Below are 20,541 nucleotides of genomic sequence, written 5' to 3' on the forward strand. Positions count from 1 at the left end.
CCGCAGACAGATGGAGGCTTTGGCGAGCAGGCAGGCTCTTCTCTACAGGGCTGCCGTGGATAAAGTGTGGTGTGTTGTCACATGCAGTCACTTACGCTTCCCTGGTTCATGACCACAATCTCTCTCTCTTTCTCTGTCTCTCCGACCGTCTGTCTGATATCATAATCACACTTTCGTGATTTTAGGCCAGGTCAGTAAGTATTTCTGGAAAAGGAGAACCAAGACATTAATTCATGATGTCACATTAATGCACTGACTGACAACGCTTTAATGGTAATGGATGGGAAACTCTGTGGACATGTTAAATGTTTTTTTTCTGATTATAGTGACCTCAGTTCCACTGCAGAGACTCTCCTCATCTTTTTAACTATGATGTGATATCATAGCTAATAAATCTTTGTGACATTTAACTTAAGGAGAATAGAAATGTTAAATATGATATGAAAGGCTCAATATCAACTATGCAAAATTAGCAACTTGTTCTAGAGCCCCAGAACCTGAGGGACTTGCAAAAGAGGGAGCAATCTGTTTGTGGCAATATCATTAATTGCAGCTTTGTTTGCTGTTGTTTGTTGTTACTAAAATACAACATCATCTGACATGATAGGGGCCTTCACAAGGGCTTTATTACCTGATCTTGAGGCCTTATCCTTAAGAGAGGCCCTATATTATAATTTAGTTGTAAGACTTTCATTATTTCATCTTGTTTTGTGCTTACATGGGGCATAATCCTAAATTAATTTGATTATTCTGATTACCACGCAACAAACCTGCTGAAACCATACACAAATGCACAGAAAGGAGATGAAATAGGTAAATAGGGACCCTTTTCTGTCCAGGGCCCCCACAGGGGGATAATCTCGCCACACTTATAATAAAAACTGAAATTTATGCTGTAATAAAGTCAGCCAATAATCGTATTTCTGTCGTAGGGCACTAGAGGGCGCCAAAACCCACATCACATAGAACTGAATCACCCATGGAAGCGCACAGGTCATCACGTTGGCGCATGAAAAAAAACTATTTTTGTTTTCTCAAAAATGTAATAATAGACAAAATGACGGGCAAAAATCCCACATTGTACCCACGGGGTCTGGGTATATATTTTTAGAAAATGATCGAGCAATATCACAAGATGAAGATGGTTCCTCAGCTGTAGCCAATGTAATAAAACCCTGAAAAAACAGACAGTGTCTTCCATTCACAGGCCTGCTGGGTTGTGCTCTCCACTACCGCTTTCAGAAGATTAGAACGCCGCCTATTTTTCTCCAGTCAGCTCTAAAGGGCCTGCGCTTTCCAATGTGAGCATCTATGGCAGTAAAACGGCAATGTTGAGGATCACCCAGTCAAATGGTCCCAGCTAGGCCGCATTTATTGTTTTCTCAACCCAACTATGATTCTCATCCCGCCCAGAAGCAGCCGTATATATGATGGATGGCTCATATAGCCAATGAAATGGCCGTATGCTGCCGGCTTGGGGGAAAACGGACCAATCACCGTTTGATAGCATACGAGGGGCACGCGTTCTACGCTTTCTCTGGCAAGAAAGTTAGTTCCTGCTCTTCCCTGGCCGTTTCCTGTAATCGTACAGTGTTGTGAGACGGAGAAAGCCATGTGTGTCGATGCAAAGGTAAATTTAGCACCCCGAAATTATTACTGTGAGAGTTAGGGCAGTGGATATGATGGTTATTTTCAGGTATTTTTGCCGAAAATTAGACGCAGATCAACCGAAACAGTATTGCGGCCTAACCCGTGTCTGAACGTTGACGGGCAATGGTTATTGTGGCACGTTGCTTTGGTTTGGTCCGGTTTGTTGATGAGATTGAAGGAGTCCGGTAGACTGAATGGTTGGTAGTAAATGACAGAGAAGCGAGGTAACGATTCCAAACATACAATACACCGTGTTTTTAAGCGTTTTCGGTCCCTCACACGCTTTTGTAATAGGCACATCTTGGTCGCGGTACAAGCTAATGCTAGCCGACGGGTTTGTGAGAAAGACTGCAATACGAGCAGAGAGGAAAGCATCCTGCCTCTCCAGCATCAGTACCCTCCTCGTCTGACTTCACTACCAACTATTTTCATTCACTGAATCTCTCCTTGGTAGTCTAGCTTTTTATATTACCATCGAAACTGCCTCATATTTGTAATTTCCCTCCCTAAATCTTTAATGTCACATTGAGACCGTTTGCTGGATAAGGCGGCCAAGAGTTCGATGTTATATCCCAACCAAGTATTTTTCTATAACCCAGTGGTCGTCTATCATGTCATTCAAACTTTATTACTTTTACTTCATGGTCATTAAATGTGTGCGTGGTATGATGCACTTCATTAACAATACAGTTAACCTGAAAATTTCAGTGACAGCTCACTGAAGATAAATGTGTGTTCATGTGAAAGTTGTCCGTGCTCTTCCTTTCCGTGCTACAGGAACCAAACTTTAATGAATGTTGTGATATTGATATGCTTCAAATGAACATATGGACAACAATAAATTGAGCTGAGAAGGAAACAACGACCTGAAGTTACACGATTGCCTTTTGCCACATAGGGCCACATTTGCCAGGCTTCTGTCTGCTCCTTGTTATTGTTATACGTTTAAACACATTTACTAACCATCAAATGAGGCACACCGAATTGCGGTTAATGTATTCAGGTTTAAAGCAGGTGTGATGAGAGTACATTAGCATACAGTAGCGTGTTTAAATAATGTCCAAGTCATTAATTGGTGCTTCATTGACGTCAGTGTTTCTCCTCTTTTCACAGCTGTCTACTTAAAAGTTGAGAAGAACTGGACTGCGACTATTTAGCTTCCATCTCTGAGTCTTTTTAACGTTGTGCCCGTCTCCCTGAGTGGAGTGGGCAAGATGGCAGACCCCATCATGGACCTCTTTGAGGACACACCCCTGTTTAACCTGGATGCCCTACCGGATGATTCCTTGTCTCAGGGATCCTCAGACCCGGTGGAGGAGGCTCTTAAGCTGGCACTGGGCCAAGTGGACCCACCAGCTGAGCCAGAGCTCACGGTCAGCGCAGACCTTAATGTTCCTGTAGCAGCTCCCGTCATCCCAGACCCTGCCCCCGTTCAAGCCTCCTCACAGCAGCCAGTGCCAGTGGTGACTGCTCAGACTGTCTCCATAGCTGCAGCTCCCACTGTAGCCCCGGCCTCTGTTGATACTGTACCTCAGATCCAGGCCCAGACAACCATACCTATTGTCAGCAACACCAGCGTGGCCACCAGTAGCACTGTCCTGCTAAGCCCACCTCTGACTGTTTCCAGCTCCCCGGCCACCACCACTGCCACCACACAGCTCACACACATAACTCACCAGCTTACTCCACAGCAGTTAGCTGCTATCACACAGCAGGCTGGTGGTAAAATTGTAATTCTCAAAGGTCCCCAGGGGCAAGCCCAGGTGCTGCAGACTGTATCAGGAGCTACAGGCCAGACCAGTGGAAAAGTCATCCGTGTGTTGTCTGGTACTCCTCTTAAACCTGGTATGTCCATACTGCAGGGGGGGACCGTTTTGAATCAGGCAAGCCCTGGTCAAGCTCAAGTCAAGGTGGGTGCTGCAGGGGTACAGAGGCTGCTGCAGTCTCCCAACGGGCCAGTGAAACAGATGCTGCTGACCTCCATGCCCCAGCAGACGCAAGGCCAGACGGTTCAGGTGCAGATCCCAGCCCAAGCACAGATGGCTCAAGGCCAGACCCAAGTCCAAGTCCAGTCCCAGGCTGCCCAGATCCAGGTACAGCCCCAAGGCCAGGCAGCTCAGATCCAGGTCCAGGCTCAGGGCCAGGTGCAGCTCCAGCCAGCCATGCAGGCCCAAACGCAGGTAAGCACCGTCTCCTCTGCCACAACAGGCTGACTGTTAGGTGTCACTTTGACAGCTGCTCCACAGCAGGTCACGCTTGGGGTAGTTTAATGGTCTGTATTCTTAGGTCAGTCTCTTTCCTGAGTGCCATAATAAGTCTCATTCTATGTTTCTGATGCTAGGGTGGTGAAGCAAAGCGGATCACCCTAGTTCTCCAGCAGCCCTCGCAGGCTGGCTCTGCTGCACCAGCGGGTCAGGCTGTTACAGCCCAGCAGCAGGTCACACAAATCCAGCAGGTTCAGACAGCCCAAGGGGGTCAACAGCAGCAGCCCCAGGCTCCAGCTAGACTAGTGCTGGGCCAGCTTCCTGGAGGCAAACTGGTGCTCCAGGGAAGCCAGCTAGCTGCCCTGACCCAGGCTCGTGCTGCAGGACAGGCTGGAGGGCAGCCCAAAGTCCTCACAATTCAGCTGCAGGTGCAGCAACAGCCCAACCAACAAGGAGGTGTTAAGGTGAGAGAGAAGTCTTTTAGAGTTTGGAAGCACCTGTTAAATCATATAGCTTTTGTCCTTCAGAATGCGTTTTCTTTTCAGTCTTGTTTTTCCTCCTCTCTTGTTTTTGACAAATTACTCATCTCTGATGTTCTTTTTTGTGATAAAGTGCTGTGTTCTCTTAAGAAATCATGCAAACTGCCAATTATTCTCTATTGTTGCGAGAATTACCAATATTGATATATGCAAAAGTTTCACTCAATATTGACATTGTCTTCTTACACTCACGTTTTCCAACCTTTCCAACGTTACCTGTTACATTAACACTAGCTCCCTTTTATTGGCCATGACTGACATTAGTTTTGAATCACATTTTGCTCACTGTAGCTGGTGGATAACTGATGCACTGGAGTGGGCAAGTTCTAGAAACACTTTGAGATAAAGAAAACAGAAGGTATTTTATATCAGACTTCCCTGTGTCCTCCTTACATAAGGCTGAATGGTTTCAGTTTAAAAATCAGCAAAGTTGCTCTTTCCATATATAGCAGTTGAGTCAAATTGATTGTTGGCTCTTAAAAGTTACATATCCCCAAAATAATGTTTCACATAACTCTGCATGACCCTGAATCATACACCACCATGAAAGATAAACATGTACATCTTGGGCATGTTTCTCTTTAGTTTATTGTCGTTTTGTACAGTCATGGCTGAGATGAAAAGATTAGAGATGAAACTGATATCTCTGCATTCAGAACAGAGTTTGGTCCAGGCTAGCCTAGCTTAGCACAATGTTGGGAAGCAGAGGGAAACATAGCCCTTGCAAAGGTGTCTTTTACAACTCAAAAGCTGTCTAAACCACCCTGGAGAGATGTATGTATTAGAGTACGAAGATTAAATTGATAACTGCTCTGCTCTTGACTGTCGAAGAGACACCAAACAAACGCATTTCACAAAATTTCTATGTGGAGTGTTCTTTAAAATCCTGTCAAATTCTCAGATGATATGCTTTAACTGCTCTACTGTGTTCCATCTAACTTGTTTTTGTAATCTCCCTCTTTGGTTCTTGTGGACTGTGACTTGACATGTTTCTTCTTCCACCCTCACAGTACCAGTTAGTCTCAGGAGCTGGCAATACTGGCAGCCCACAGGTGTTGCAGATCTCTCAGGGCCAAGGAGGACAGAGAGTTGCAGTACCACTTAAAATGCTTCTGCAGCCACAGGTAGGCCTCCAGATGTGCACAGATATTTTCTTGTTTCATAAACTGTTCAATAGAGGGGGTTTATTGGTTTCCTATAAAATGTAGCAGAAAATGCAAAGAGTTTCTTCACTCTGAAACATTCTCCTTCACACAGACAAGCTCAGCATCCTCGGCTGGCAGCACAGTCTCCGTGGTGAAAGTCATCAACACGTCGGCTGCAGGACCCTCCACTACGACCACCACTCCGTCCCAGGCCATCCGCATCACCAAGGCCCCTGACGACCCTGCCTCTGTGCGACGAATGGAGATCCTGTACAAGCAGGAGAAAGCAAACCGTATTGTGGCTGAAGCCATAGCCCGGGCCAAAGCACGTGGTGAGAAGAACCTGCCCAGAGTCCTGAACCAGGATGAGCTTCCAACCACACAGACCTCCCCAGAAACGGGAGGCACTCTGACCGTGGTGTCTGCTGCTAAGAAAAAGACCAGCGGAGGAGGAAGCAAGAAGAAGAGTCCCGTAGCTGGGGGAACGGCGCCCAAAACCACAGGAGGGGCTGACAAAAAGAGCAAAGCGAAGATGCCAGGGGGAACACCTGGGGTGGCTGGATGCACAGTAATACCTGGGGTTGGGAACAAGAGCAAAAGCAAGACCAAGACAAAGTAAGTGATATATATGAATATGTATATGTTTGTGAGGAGGGAATCATGTCAATGCACCTTATATCTGTATGCTTGGAAATGTTGTCTTCTTGATGGCTCTTTAATGGTGTTCTGCCCCTGCTTCATTCAGTCTTTGTTGTTACTCACTTTTGCCTCCTTTCACACAGCACCATTACTCTCGTGGGAGCAAAGAAAAGAAAGAGAAACGTGTCCTCAGACCACTCTGACGGGGAGCTGAGTCCTGCCTCACCTGCTGCGCTGGAGGATGACTTGATTACGGTACAAACACATACGTGGTCATATTAATAAGATCGGCACACAAATCTTATAAATAGTCAACACAACCAAAAACAGAGCATACAGGTCTGTTACTGCTTCAGTGTGTCATTTAAGCTCATCCTTTGCTAAAGATTGGATGAGCTTCAATCTTTTTGAATCGGCGTACTTTATTTCTGGTTGTACCAAACTGGACGTATAATCTGACATTTTGGGATATTAAAACATTTTTAGGTCAACAGAAACAGTGTTTTTGCAGTGGCAGGGTCAATTTGGAGCCTTGTTGCCTCCAGCCTTTGAGAGGGCTGGTACATGCCTATTTCATTTTTGGCACAGGCTAATTGTTAGAAATCATATTTGATAATGCACTGATTTTTTTCCCCTTTTCTTTCAATTTCTTTTTTTTTGTTGTCTGAATTGAAGTGGAAAGAATTGCTACAGACAGAGGTGGACATTTGATAGTGTCTGTTCTCATTACACATACATTTTACATAGTGCATGTGCATTTCTGTTTTCATCTGCTTGACCTTTTTAAAGACACACTCAATTTACACCTTTCTCTTCTGGCCAGAAGAGGCGCTCCAATCGGGTGGTGAAGAGGAAGAAGTACACTGAAGACCTGGATATCAAAATAACGGATGATGAAGATGAGCAGGAAGATGTAGACGTTACTACAGCCGCGGAAGCTCTGGCCTCCATTAGTTGCGGGGCAGCAGCACAGCTTAAACAGGAAATGGAGATGGATGGTGACGGACACGCTAGCATGCAGTTCTTTGTGGTGAGTGTAGAACTATAGTTTGTGTAAGTTATTTTGTCTCTGTGCGATTGAAAGGATCGACGGACTCAGTCTGAAGCGGGATGGCTTTGTTAATCTTTACACAATTTGTATTTTCACTGTTGTTTTTGAATATTAAGAGAATTGAAGGTCAGCAGTTTAGTGTTTTACTTTATTTTTTTTTTTTACAGGAAAACCCAAGTGAGGAAGATGCTGCCATTGTAGACAAAGTTCTTTCTATGAGGTTAACCAAGAAGGAGGTATGTTTAATCCATATTTTAGTTATTCCAGTATAATTCTCTAATTTGATCTAATCTAATTTTGAGAATTTTGGAAACCCAAAAACCTGTTCTCCTCTTCCAGGTGTCCCAGGGCCAGTATGCCAATGTTGAGGAATTCTTTGTGAAATACAAGAACTAGTAAGTTTTAATATCTCAGTGTTTGGCCTTATCACATGACAGTTATTTTATTTTTATTTTTTGAAGAGACATCCAGATGAATAAAACTTGACCCTCTTGTTCTTAGTTCATACTTACACTGTGAGTGGGCCAGTTTGGAGCAGCTGGAGAAAGATAAGAGGATCCATCAAAAAATCAAGAGGTTCAAGACCAAACATGCACAGATGAGGCATCTCTTCCAGGAGGTGAGGAGGGGGGCACATGCTGAAACCTCTTATTTTAGGATGTGGTTAAGCTCCATGAACAACAGCTTTCTACATATTTCAACTCTCTCTGACTACCATCTCTTGTGGTTCTCTGCAGGATGAGGAGCCTTTTAACCCAGACTATGTAGAGGTGGACAGAATCTTGGATGTTTCCCACAGTGTGGACAAGGACAACGGCGAGGTGAGAGACCAGGCCTGGTCAAGAAATCACTTTCACAGCTGGATAAAAGAGAAAAGCTGCTCCTCTCCTGACTATGTGGCTGAAATATGACCCTTTCTCTTTTTTTTTTTATCAAGTAACATGCAGTAGTTTGCAGTAGTTAAATGCTCGATTTAACTCTCTTCCCTCTAGCCTGTAATCTACTACTTGGTGAAGTGGTGCTCTCTGCCTTATGAAGACGCCACTTGGGAACTGAAGGAGGACGTGGACGAGGGCAAGGTTGAAGAGTTCAGTAAAATCCAAAACCGACAACCTCGCCTGAAGAGAACGGTGAGCAGTCAAGTGGAAGACAGCCAGGAGCAGTGTTTAACTGAAGTTTATTTCTAATTGCCTGATTTTTATGAACATTCAGAATTTGCTCATAAAAAACTTGTGTCAGAAAAAGGCAAAGATTTTTCCACCCTGTTCAAGTGGAAAACATGATGCATCAGCAAAGAGAAGATGCAATGGAAATAATGTTGCTGTACCTGCGTGTGTTTCTGTTGAAGCTAGGGCATTAGTATCCCAGACCAAAAAGTAAAGGGTTCAGGTGATCTCTTCTTTTCATCCATGTTCCCTTGTCTCTCCTCAGACACGGCCGTCTGCCAGTTCATGGAAGAAGTTGGAGGAGTCCAGAGAGTACAAGAACGGCAACACGCTCAGAGAGTACCAGCTAGAAGGAGTCAACTGGCTGCTCTTCAACTGGTACAACAGGTATTTATCACACACACACACACACACACACCCACACTACACTCCATGATCACCTGTAGCCAAGTGCACACAGTCAAACTGGATTCATTTTCCAGAGTAAGTTGCTGTAATAAGGGTTTCTGTGGGTCCATAAAAAGCCTTTAAAAGTCTAAAATCATCTGAATTGTAGGCCTTTAAAATAACTTATATACTATTTTGAATGAATGAATGACCTGTGGTACCCTTATTCTTGCCAGTATAGATGTGAAATAGGTGTTCATGTGCAGTCATAATGGTCTGGAAATGTCTTGGATATAACTTGTTAAATTGTGCAGAAACCCTGTGTAGCAATAGCATAAGCAACTGTAGAATTGGGTTTGGATGGGATTGTAGTAGAGCACAACATGAGGGAACAAAATGAAGTAAGCACTGTGTCAGCTATGTTTTAGAAAAAGTTAGTTGTTTTGGAGTGATGATTAATAATTGCTTCTCCCAAGGCTTCACTAATTACTCTCCGTTTCTTGTTTCTCAGGCAGAACTGTATCCTGGCAGATGAGATGGGTCTGGGGAAGACCATCCAGTCAATCACGCTGCTGTCTGAGGTCTACGCTGCTGGCATCCAAGGCCCCTTCCTGGTCATTGCCCCCCTCTCAACCATCACCAACTGGGAAAGAGAGTTCTCCACATGGACCAACATGAACGCCATCGTCTACCACGGCAGCCTGGCCAGCCGACAGATGATCCAGCAGTATGAGATGTACTGCAAGGATGATAAGGTGAAGTTATTGATTATGATTGTTGTTGATTGACCTTGCTGATGTTAAAACGTGTCTAATGAAAATTGCCTTTCTGTCTGCAGGAGCACTTGATCCCAGGTGCGTACAAGTTTGACGCCCTCATCACAACCTTTGAGATGGTGTTATCAGACTGCCCAGAGCTGAGGGAGATCTCCTGGCGTTGTGTGATCATTGATGAGGCTCACCGCCTTAAGAATCGTAACTGCAAGCTGTTGGACAGCTTGAAGATGCTGGATCTGGTGAGTGGACTGCAAACGGATTTCAGGGCAAAATGAGTGGTCAAGCATGCAGAGAATAACAGGATGTCCCAAAGTTTTATTGTTAAATGTTGCACTTAAGAAATGCATGCAGTTTAAAATTAAATTACGAATGTTGCTTTTCCTTTCGGCACTCACTTTGTATTGAGAAACCATAATCAGTTTGATGTTGCCATTCACTTTGAATGGCTTTTAAAGGGTGTTAAGACTTTTCCGTATCTGTTCTGTTCTTTCCTTTCCCGTCTTCCTGCCTGTTAAATGTCTTCCTCCACTTCCTCTCCTTATATTCTATTTGTGTTCTGTGGTCTCTCCCAGGAACACAAAGTGTTGTTGACCGGCACTCCTCTCCAGAACACTGTGGAGGAACTCTTCAGTCTGCTTCATTTCCTTGAGCCTGCTCAGTTCCCCTCTGAGACCGAATTCCTCAGAGACTTTGGAGACCTCAAAACAGAAGAGCAGGTATGAAACATACACACACACATTCGCAGACACCTATCTGTGTACTTTGTGTAGCGCATGTGCACATCTTACTGGTGTCATACAGTTGTCACTGAGCACATCTTTCTTTTTCGGGTCCACAGGTTCAGAAGCTGCAGGCCATCTTGAAACCCATGATGTTGCGAAGACTCAAAGAGGATGTTGAGAAGAACTTGGCACCCAAACAAGAGACCATCATTGAGGTTAGTGTAAATAGTGCACATTCAATATAAAGTCTGTGTTGTGTTAGTTAGATTAGATTTAGTGACACAAATAGGCCAACCATTTGATTCTTGGACTGTGCTACCTCTCAGGTTGAGCTGACGGATGTCCAGAAGAAGTACTACCGGGCCATCCTGGAGAGGAACTTCAGCTTCCTCAGTTTGGGGGCAAATAGTAACAGCAATGTACCTAACCTGCTCAACACTATGATGGAGCTACGCAAGTGCTGCAACCACCCCTACCTCATCAATGGTATTGTATCACAATATATACAGTTCTCTGCACTTCACTGTTGATAACTTTTAATGTGTTCTCATTACGGATGTTGGATTTGATTAACAACAGCATGCCATGGTTGTTAAGCTCTTTGTTCTGGCTGGCTGGCTGGCTGGCTTTGTGTGTGTGCGTGTGCGTGTGATATCCAGGCTTGAAAATGTACAGCTGTACATACATTTTCTGTCCTGCATTGTGTATTTTCCATATAATGATTTGAAGGGCCATTCCAAGTATTAACGTTTCACTTGGCTGTGTTTCGGGAGGTACTACTAGTCATTGTAGCTAGTTTTTATTCGGCGCCATTTTGCAGAGTGAGCTTATGTTAAATCAGAGGTGGCAAGTTACTCGAAAGCTGCCTGCACATGATAAGCAGCCTGAGCTGTGCTTGCTGCAAGTTTGGACAGTGCAGAGAGATCAGCTTCACAGGTTATTGCATAATATGTGCTGTGTGAACAAGAGCTGCAAATTTAAACTGATGAGAAATACAGTTAGCACAGTTTTTTTTTTTAAACTCATTTATTTATCTTTAGAAACTTAAAAGGCCTTCTTTGTTATTAGCAGTCACTCACTATCAGCTGTAATATGATTACACTTTGACAGGGCAGTATAACTTTGTGGAGCGACTATCAGTCATTCCTCAGGAAAACAAAAGCTAAAGTTGTTGCAAGGTGGCTCCTCCTGTGATCTAATTCAGATGTCATGCGTGTATGAGGGTTGACTGGTAGCTAGATTTGAAGGACTAAAGGCACAATATATTTTTAAAGACATCTTGTAGCTGTTTGTCATTTAGAAGCATTAAGGTGAACGGTTGATGTTACTCTTTGATATTTTGGCCGAGTTGATGACGATGAATTTGATAAACAAATATGCATCACAATAACTTCATTACTGCGCAGTAGATCAATGTCATTCCACAAGCTAGCACCACTGGATAGCATCATAAATCTGATCTCTTGTCTCTCTCTTTTCCAGGCGCGGAGGAGAAGATCGTAGCGGAGTTGCGGGAGGTGTATGACCCCCTGGCTCCCGACTTCCATTTGCAGGCCCTGATTCGGTCGGCCGGCAAGCTGGTGCTACTGGACAAGCTGCTGCCTCGCCTCAAGGCCGGTGGCCACAAAGTGCTCATCTTCTCCCAGATGGTGCGCTGCTTGGACATTCTGGAGGACTACCTCATTAACAAGAGGTGAGAGGGCAAAGGTGTATTTTGATGCAGTTCAGAATGTATGTAGGAGTTGTGACGTGTTAACATGAGGTATGTTAACTTATTGTTTTTACAGATACCTTTATGAGCGAATTGATGGCAGAGTGCGTGGGAACTTACGTCAGGCTGCCATCGATCGCTTCAGCAAGCCTGACTCAGACCGTTTTGTCTTCCTGCTGTGTACCCGTGCTGGCGGCCTGGGTATTAACCTCACTGCTGCTGACACCTGTGTTATATTTGACTCTGACTGGAACCCTCAAAATGACCTGCAGGTACAAGATTGTACTGTACTGTCTGGTATAAAGTTTGTTCAATGAGACTGCAAGAACAACAACATTCTTTACATTTGTTTCTTTGTTTACAGACTTCTGTCCAAAGCTTGAAACCATTCTCATCATTTTATCTCAGTAGCTTTATGTGATGCTCTTTTGACCCTTTGGTGAATTCTTCTATCAGGCTCAAGCACGGTGTCATCGTATTGGCCAGTCTAAGGCTGTCAAGGTCTACCGTCTGATCACTCGGAACTCCTACGAAAGGGAGATGCTGGATAAAGCAAGTTTGAAGCTTGGCCTGGATCGTGCCGTCCTGCAGAGCATGAGTGGCAACAAAGACAGCAATGTCAACGGGGTAAGAAACCTGACAATCATTCACTCAGACTGCTGACCTCATTTATTTAGAAAAATTCGTTTGCTTGATCCAGTTTGGGCCGCTTGTGTAAACAGCTTTCTGCTTGGCCTTTCACAGATCCAGCAGTTCTCCAAGAAAGAGATTGAGGACCTGCTGAGGAAAGGAGCCTACGCTGCCATCATGGATGAGAATGATGAAGGCAGTCGCTTCTGCGAGGAGGACATTGACCAGATCCTTCAGCGGAGAGCCACCACCATCACCATCGAGAGTGAGGGCAAGGGCTCCACGTTCTCCAAGGCCAGCTTTGTGGCCTCTGAGAACCGCAATGACATCGCCCTTGATGACCCTGAATTCTGGCAGAAGTGGGCCAAGAAAGCTGACATAGACATGGACTCCATCAATAGAAAGGTAAGTGCGCAGTGGTTATCCACACCTTACAGTGCTGATTGCCACAGCATGTAAAACACCGCAGATTTTACTAGTGTATTATCTAGTGGTACTCTTGTATATAGGCTTGTAAATTAAATACGTATTGCTTGGGAGTAATATGTAATTGACTAAAAGTTAACTTCCCCCCACAGAACACCCTCGTGATTGACACTCCCAGAGTCCGTAAGCAGACCCGCCAGTACTCCAGTTTAAGAGGTGAAGGTGGAGACCTGTCTGATCTGGACAGCGATGACGAGTATCCACCTGCCAATTCCAGACAGTCCCGTGCCTCCAGACGCTCTGACCGCCACAGTGGAGGGGGTTACGGCCGCACTGACTGTTTCCGGGTGGAGAAGCACCTGCTTGTCTATGGGTATGTTTGTTTTGCTGATAGTTTTATGTGCTAGAAATAGTTTTTAAGGTATCAATTTGTCAGTTTTTTGCTCTTCACTCCCTTCCCTTGTTCTTCCCGCTATAATCTGTTTCCTTCTTCGCCAGTTGGGGTCGCTGGAGGGACATCTTGTCCCATGCAAGATGTAAGCGCCGTCTGAGTGAACGCGACGTGGAGACCATTTGCCGTGTCATCCTGGTCTTCTGTTTGCTCCATTACCGTGGAGATGAGAACATCAAGAGTTTCATCTGGGAGCTCATCACGCCACCAGAAAATGGACGTGAACCTCAAACACTACTCAACCACTCTGGTAGGAGCTGCACACAAATAACATGTTTTAAATGGGAGAGATTCATTTGTGTGAAGGAGAAAAAGCACATTCCTCCTTGATTCATAACCTTTCTCAGATAGTCAGTGCTTGAAGTTTTTCCCTTGATTTGTGTTGTCTGTTGAAATATTTAGCAATAAAATGTTCATTAACTGTATATTTTTTTCTCTGCCTAGGCCTGTCTATCCCTGTTCCAAGAGGCAGGAAGGGTAAGAGGGTAAAGGCCCAGAGCACATTTGATGTTCAGAAGGTGGAGTGGATCCACAAGTATAATCCTGACACCCTGCTCCTGGACGACAGCTACCGCAAACACCTCAAGCACCAGTGCAACAAGTCAGTATAGCCCAGTCAGTTGTGTGTGAGTGTGAGAATGTGTGTGAAAGAAAGTGTCGCCGTCCCCGTTCAAACACTAAAACCTCTCCTCTCCCACCTCAGGGTGTTGCTGAGGGTGCGTATGCTCTACTACCTGAAGCAGGAGGTGATTGGTGAGCATGCGGACTCTGTCCTGAAAGGGGCTGACATCAGGTACCTTACTGCCCTGCATTCAATAAGCCAAATGCAGACACACACTGACTCAATTACTGAAGTTGACTGTTGTGCACTTCAACAAAGTATGTCATAGATTAATTAATCTTCTCCAGGGATGTTGATATCTGGATGCCTGAGATGGAGCAGCAGGAGGTACCTGCAGGATGGTGGGATGGTGACGCAGACCGCTCACTGCTTGCTGGCGTATTCAAACATGGTAGGTTTCTTCTATATACAAGCTTGTGACATTTATGAGAAAAGGATTGGGATTTGTTTTGGCTTCAATACAAAATTGTTTCTAGCTCTGTAACAGCCATGTTGACCATTATTGTATTGTGTAAAGTTGCCTCAGATCTGGAACTTGTCAGCGTATTTTTCTGTCATTTAACAGCCTTGACTCTATCTCTGTTACCAGGTTATGAGATGTACACCACCATGCGTGCTGATCCCTGCCTCTGTTTCTTGGAGAGAGCTGGGCGGCCTGATGACAAGGCCATTGACGCTGAGCAGCACACTGGTGACACCGAGCTGGGAGACGAGTGAGTAATCCTGGCTAACGGGGCCAATTAAAACTTATTCTTTTATAGATTTATAGCAGACTCACACTTTCATGTATTTCAGTTTCCCTCTGTTATTACAACTTGAATTGAAATGGTCAAAGTAACTTACCTCATGAAACATACTGGAAAGGTGAGCCCCTTCAGTGGACACATTCCTCGCCCTTCTCCTGCTTGATGGTGCTTTATTGTTATGTCGTACAGTGCTGATTATGATAAGTACTCAGAGGACCCGGAGTTCAAGCCCGCATCAAGACACACCAAAGATCTCTTCGAGGAGGTACGAATCTGAGCATTGAAGTGGTTCTGTCTGCACTGGTCAATCTGGAAAGACATGGGTGAATATTTTGGAACCAAGCAATAATAAACAATTTAACGAGTCTCTCTTCTGTCCTCCAGCCTGACTCCATGAACGTGGATGATGAGATTTCTGTGGAGGACAAGGCGGGTCCACCGATCACAGAAAGCTTATCCAGCCAGAGTGGTGCGTGCGACTGGCCCTCCAGCTCGTCACTTACAGCACGGTTGCGGCGGCTGATCACAGCTTACCAGCGCAGCTACAGGCAGGAGCAGCTGAAGATTGAAGCGGAGGCAAAGGGCGACCGCAGGCGCAGGCGGTGCGAACAGGCCAGCAAGCTGAAAGAGATTGCAAGGCAGGAGCGCCAGCAGAGGTACACTGGTGCTACGTTATTTTCTGTCTGCAGTGGCTCAGTCAAGTTATGGTTATACTTCAGCATTAAGTTTTCCACAGCCTTATTATTGTCTCAATTCAAGGCTGTTACTTGTTGCACAAGTGTCCGGTGCTCATAGTTAATGGTGACTTTAATTTGTTAATCCAGGCTCTCAATTCCAGCTGTTTCCACTTTCTATTCTTTTCTATCTACAAATGTGAGGAATGCATTTCTTGCCTCATAAAACTTTTGCAGTGCCACCTATAGGTCAGTGAAATAGTGTGGAACTATTGGCTTGAATGTGTGTAGCTTCTTCTTGTGTGCAAGACAAACAACAGGCGAACAAAACAGGGACCCACTCATACAACAGCTGCTCCTTAGCACCACGTAAGGTCAATAACGCCATAGATTTCCTTCAAGATGTTGGAGCATGCATTTCAAGACTTGGTTATGTGCATTTCTGTACGTGGAAGGTTGGACAATTAGTGGAGTGAAAGTAAAGCAGCTAAGCATACCACTGTCGTTTCAATGTAGTCATGACCCATCCGTAAAAATGATGTTTGAAGTGGACACAAATATTCAGTATTTTCCTTCTCATCCTTCACTTTCTCCCAGGTGGACACGTAGGGAAGAATGCGACTTCTACCGCGTGGTGTCCACTTTTGGTGTGGAAAAGATAAAAAAGGAGCCAGGTCTTCCTGAGGGCGGAGACCCTGACTTTGACTGGAACCGCTTCCGTACCTTTGCTCGTCTGGATAAAAAGACTGACGAGAGCCTCAGTCGATACTTTCGTTCCTTCGTTGCCATGTGCCGGAGAGTTTGCCACCTGCGCCCAGGCCGTGGTGAAGGTAACTGCTCCTAGACATGCTGTCAAATTAGACTGGACTTAGCTACCTGAGCAGCAGTTAAAGTGTTGGATGCTTACTGTTTGTGGGGGCTCAGTTTTCAATCCAATATTGACATGTTATTTTTGATAAATCCAGGTTTCTGTATTCTTATGTGATTTTACAGTTTCCTTATTGTGACTTGTCAACATGCAGAAAATGTTGAGTTTACAGTTACATGACAGTAAAGCTCTCTTCTCTCATCCTGCTCAGATCCATCAGAGCTTTCCCAGACTGTGGCCCCCATCACTGAGGAACGTGCTTCCCGTACCCTTTACCGCATCAGCCTCCTACGTCGCCTCCGTGAGCGAGTCCTGCCCCATCCCTCCCTGGAGGAGCGTCTGCCACTGGCTCCTCTCAGCTCCGAGCTGCCCGCTTGGTGGAATATCCCGGACCACGATCGTCAGCTAATGCTAGGCGCCGCACTGCACGGCGTCAGCCGCACGGAGCTCTCCATCTTCTCAGACCCACAGTTCACCTTCAGTCAGGCTCGGGAAGAGTTCATCCAGAACCAGCAGGCCCCACCCCCTCCACCTCCACTTCCACCACCGCCCATCGTGCCCCTCAGCCAGCCAAAGACTGAGCAGGCTGTGCCTGGTGTGAAGGAGGAGGGAGCTGAAGAGGACTCCCGTTTGCTCGGAGGTCAAGTCAGCGCTGACCTGCAGAGTACACCTTTGAGTCACCATGACGGCAAGGCAGGAGGGCAGGGCTGGAGCTTGAAGAAGAGCAGAGCGAGGGTCGGGAAAACAGAAGGAGGAAGGAAAGGAGAGGGAGGGTCGGATTCTGATTCAGATTCTGATTCAGGCTCATCATCATCCGAGCGATCAGGCAGCAGCGATGAAAGTGGAGAGAGTGAGGAAGAGGCGGAAGGAGGTATGTTGGTAGTTAAACAGAGAAATGTTGATTCCTGCAGGAATAAACCCAACATATTTAACTGTTTTCCTTTGTTTTTCTTAGCAGGCATGAAGCTGTGTGATGTGGATGAAGATAATAGTTTACTATCTATGACTCCATCTCAGGATGGCATTCCTCCTCCTGATCCCCTCAGAGTGGATTGGCCCAAGGTAATTATTTTTCTACAGTTTTTCTCTTTGAGGAATAAACCACATGTTTATTTTCCTGTTGTGAATGACTGATACATGTGGCTTCCTCTTTGTCTCAGGACCGCGTGTTGATCAACCGTCTGGACAGTTTGTGTACACTGGTGCTGACCAGTCAGTGGCCCTCAGGGCGGCGCTACGTATCTGATGCTCAGCTCAACCCAAGCTCAGAGCTGGCGGGAGAAGAGATGGCCTACACAAGGATGATCCGTAAACCCGGCGGCACTCCCGGTGGCCCAGGGGCAGAAGGAGACGATGGAGAGTTCACTGTCAAGCTCCTCAAGGTGAAGATACAGTTGAAAATGAATTATTTGAGGTGTTGGCGCCAGCCCAATCTGTATGAATCTCAAGAGGTTTTCATACCAAGTCTGTCAAAATAATTTTAGTGTTTAAAATCAAAAACACACTCCAAGGTGCAGCTGTGATGTGTAGCTCACGGCTCAATAACTTCTCTTGTCTCTCACCCTTTCAGGAGGAGGGGCTGAAGCTGACCTTCTCGAAGCAGGCTCTGATGCCCAACGGGTCTGCGGGAGAGAGCAGCGGCCGCAAGAGACGCAAGGACCAAGAGGTACATATATCAGGTTTACATGTTAATCTAAACTTCAGGAGGAGTTGCGTGTTAAAACAAAACTGTTTGGATTTTGTTTGATAACTCGATTTTTGTCTGTCTCTCTTTTAGTCATCTGACCCAGATGGACTTCATGATCCACTGGAGCTTACTCCTCGGCGCAGGGACCCTCCCACATGGCTGAAGGAGAACCCTGATTATGAGGTGGAGGGAGACATGCTGGAGGTACATTCATGACACATATCAGTTATGGAATAGGATCAGCTGTTCATCAAATGTCAGTTGTTTTTTCCCTGCAGTCTCACAAAAATGTCCAAAGTATGTTTGCTTCATCACATAACTTGTCTTGTTTCCTCAGCTTCTTGTGAACAGGAGCAAGAGGAAGAGGAGGAGGAGGGCAGATAAAGCACTGACAGGCAGTGAGAAGGTCAAAGTCATCAACATGAGGACAGGAAAGAAGGTGAGACCTACTGTAAAATGATATCATTCCCCTGGTTTGTTGGCCGTGTGTTATCTCTCGCTAACAGGCTAACACCCAAATGTTTCTCCTCTGTAGGTCGGAGCTGCTTTCTGTCCAATGCTGCAAGACCTGAGGGAATATCTGGAGGAGAATCCTGATAATGCTGTAGCACCCGATTGGTCGGAAACTGTTCGGAACTCTGTAAGTACTCAAGATTTTATATCATTAAGTCTTTGCTGTGCAGTGTTGTTTAGAAATGTGACTTTCCGTATTCATTGCCTTCTCTCTGGTCTTCTACTTAGTAGAAAAACTGCTGCCTCTATGAGATCGCGCATGTAGCTGTCACTATCTGCAAAAAGTGTTTAGGTCTGATTTTCAAGAAATTGTGTTGAAATTAGCTGTATGGTGGTTTGCTGGAAGAGAATTGATCACAGAAATATGTTCTTTTCCTTGACTTGATTTTGGGTCTTAAAGATGAGATAAACCCGCGGTTACTGCCCCCTTTAGACTTTCCAATGTTTCTAATAATATTTATTCTTCTCACAGGGCTTCCTGCCTGAGACCCTCTTCCACCGACTACTGAGCGAACACTCAGAGATCCCGAAGAAAAGCCGCCGCCGCCATCATCACCACCACCACCACCACCATCACCATACTCCAGATCCCATCCCTGAAGACCCCAACCTGGATGGAGTTGAAGAGGAGACTCTGGTCTCAGACGGAGCCTACATGATGGATGAGGAGGACCTGGAGACCTCCCATCACTTCGTCACCAGTCCGGACTTTGACGTTAAAATGGAAGGCGGCGACAGTCTTTCCCAAGGTGACTATGACAGCTCGGATCAAGAGGCGCTAATGGACGATGTCATCATAGAACAGAAGGACTCTGACTCCTCATCAAGCTCAGAGGATTGACTGGGCCCTTTCTCCGAACACAGCTGACTTAGTCCCCTTCTCAACAATGAATCATGTTATTCCTTATCATTTATTTTTCCATATTATGTATCAAATTCTGAATGAATGTGTTTTCTTTTTGTTGCTACTTTTATTCATTTATTTTATATAGGGATTTTTTCCATGAAAGGAGCAGGTTTGCACCCATCTGTTTTCTTTTTCCATCATCACAATTGTGTTCCATCTTTGTCTTCGCGATCCTCCTCTCTAACCTCTGACAAAATGGCAAAAAGCTGAGCTTTCTTACTTCATGACTCGTCATTCTCCTCCTCTTCCTCCAGACCTATTCTTTCCCATCACATTCCCAACCATGACCAAAAGGGGACCCCTGCTGTACAGATAACCCTTTTCTTATCTAAGAACCTCAATGCTGGTCCTCTAGCACTACATGAAACTGGACATGTGTACTGAGCAGAGCCTGGATCCAGATCCCACAGTCCCCACCCCCTGCCCCGATCTTGTTTGGTCATATCTTGTGTGTCCAGACGAGTGTGTGAACTAAAAGGGGATCCAGTGTGTGGATGTACTGTTATTGTTTTCACTCTGTGGGAGGGGTGGGGGTTGAGAGGGAGGGAGAGGGAAAGTGGCGTATTAGTTACTGAAGCAGTGCTAGGAGGATGGGTGTATTGTACAATGTAGAGCTCGTCAATTGTGTACCATGGTGCAAAGATGACGGCAATGAGTTACTATTCTTGTTTTATGATCTGAGTGTATCTGTGAAATGAATAACAGCAATCTACAGTGAGAGCAAGTTTGTGTGTGTTATTGTCACTTTGATCATTAGAAGCAATAAGGAGGTTTGTTTGTGAACAAGATGATGACCATTTCTGTTTAATAAGTGTGCTCCAATTACAGCACATGGTAATGCATAGGATCTTAGATTATTATTAATGGCTGTGTCTACATATACAACATTGTCAAGACATATGAAGTACTAAATAGGATCAGTACTACATCACCTTTAAAAGAAAGTTCAACAACTCATCTATTCTTTAGTTGATTTTTCTGACTCACCCTGCATGGGAAAATAAGTAGATTACTGAAATGAAGTCAG

General features: G+C 45.2%; 1 protein-coding gene across 3 annotated transcripts; it reads left to right on the forward strand.

Annotated features, from left to right (window-relative positions):
• The first annotated feature begins 1,569 nt into the window (after positions 1–1,569).
• Positions 1,570–20,232, forward strand: chd8 (chromodomain helicase DNA binding protein 8). 3 transcript variants are annotated; one of them, XM_041949939.1, is made up of 39 exons: positions 1,570–1,630; positions 2,764–3,830; positions 3,992–4,318; positions 5,404–5,517; positions 5,651–6,153; positions 6,321–6,432; positions 7,001–7,207; positions 7,396–7,464; positions 7,568–7,623; positions 7,730–7,847; positions 7,966–8,049; positions 8,221–8,358; positions 8,660–8,781; positions 9,293–9,536; positions 9,620–9,796; positions 10,130–10,273; positions 10,396–10,494; positions 10,606–10,765; positions 11,762–11,972; positions 12,067–12,262; positions 12,447–12,617; positions 12,735–13,025; positions 13,199–13,419; positions 13,545–13,747; positions 13,942–14,098; positions 14,201–14,290; positions 14,407–14,510; positions 14,709–14,832; positions 15,055–15,130; positions 15,250–15,521; positions 16,137–16,369; positions 16,619–17,278; positions 17,363–17,469; positions 17,568–17,789; positions 17,978–18,073; positions 18,185–18,298; positions 18,432–18,533; positions 18,630–18,734; positions 19,080–20,232. In XM_041949939.1, exons 2-39 carry the CDS (start codon positions 2,865–2,867, stop codon positions 19,446–19,448), a joined length of 7,764 nt encoding a protein of 2,587 aa, XP_041805873.1. In that variant the 5' UTR covers positions 1,570–1,630; positions 2,764–2,864; the 3' UTR covers positions 19,449–20,232. The 3 variants fall into 3 exon arrangements, with proteins under 3 accessions (XP_041805873.1, XP_041805875.1, XP_041805874.1); XM_041949941.1 differs by having other exon boundaries at positions 17,366–17,469; XM_041949940.1 differs by having other exon boundaries at positions 7,004–7,207.
• The last annotated feature ends 309 nt before the right edge of the window (positions 20,233–20,541 follow it).

The sequence above is a fragment of the Chelmon rostratus genome, chromosome 12 (assembly GCF_017976325.1).
Source record: "Chelmon rostratus isolate fCheRos1 chromosome 12, fCheRos1.pri, whole genome shotgun sequence".
Taxonomy (NCBI): Eukaryota; Metazoa; Chordata; class Actinopteri; order Chaetodontiformes; family Chaetodontidae; genus Chelmon; species Chelmon rostratus.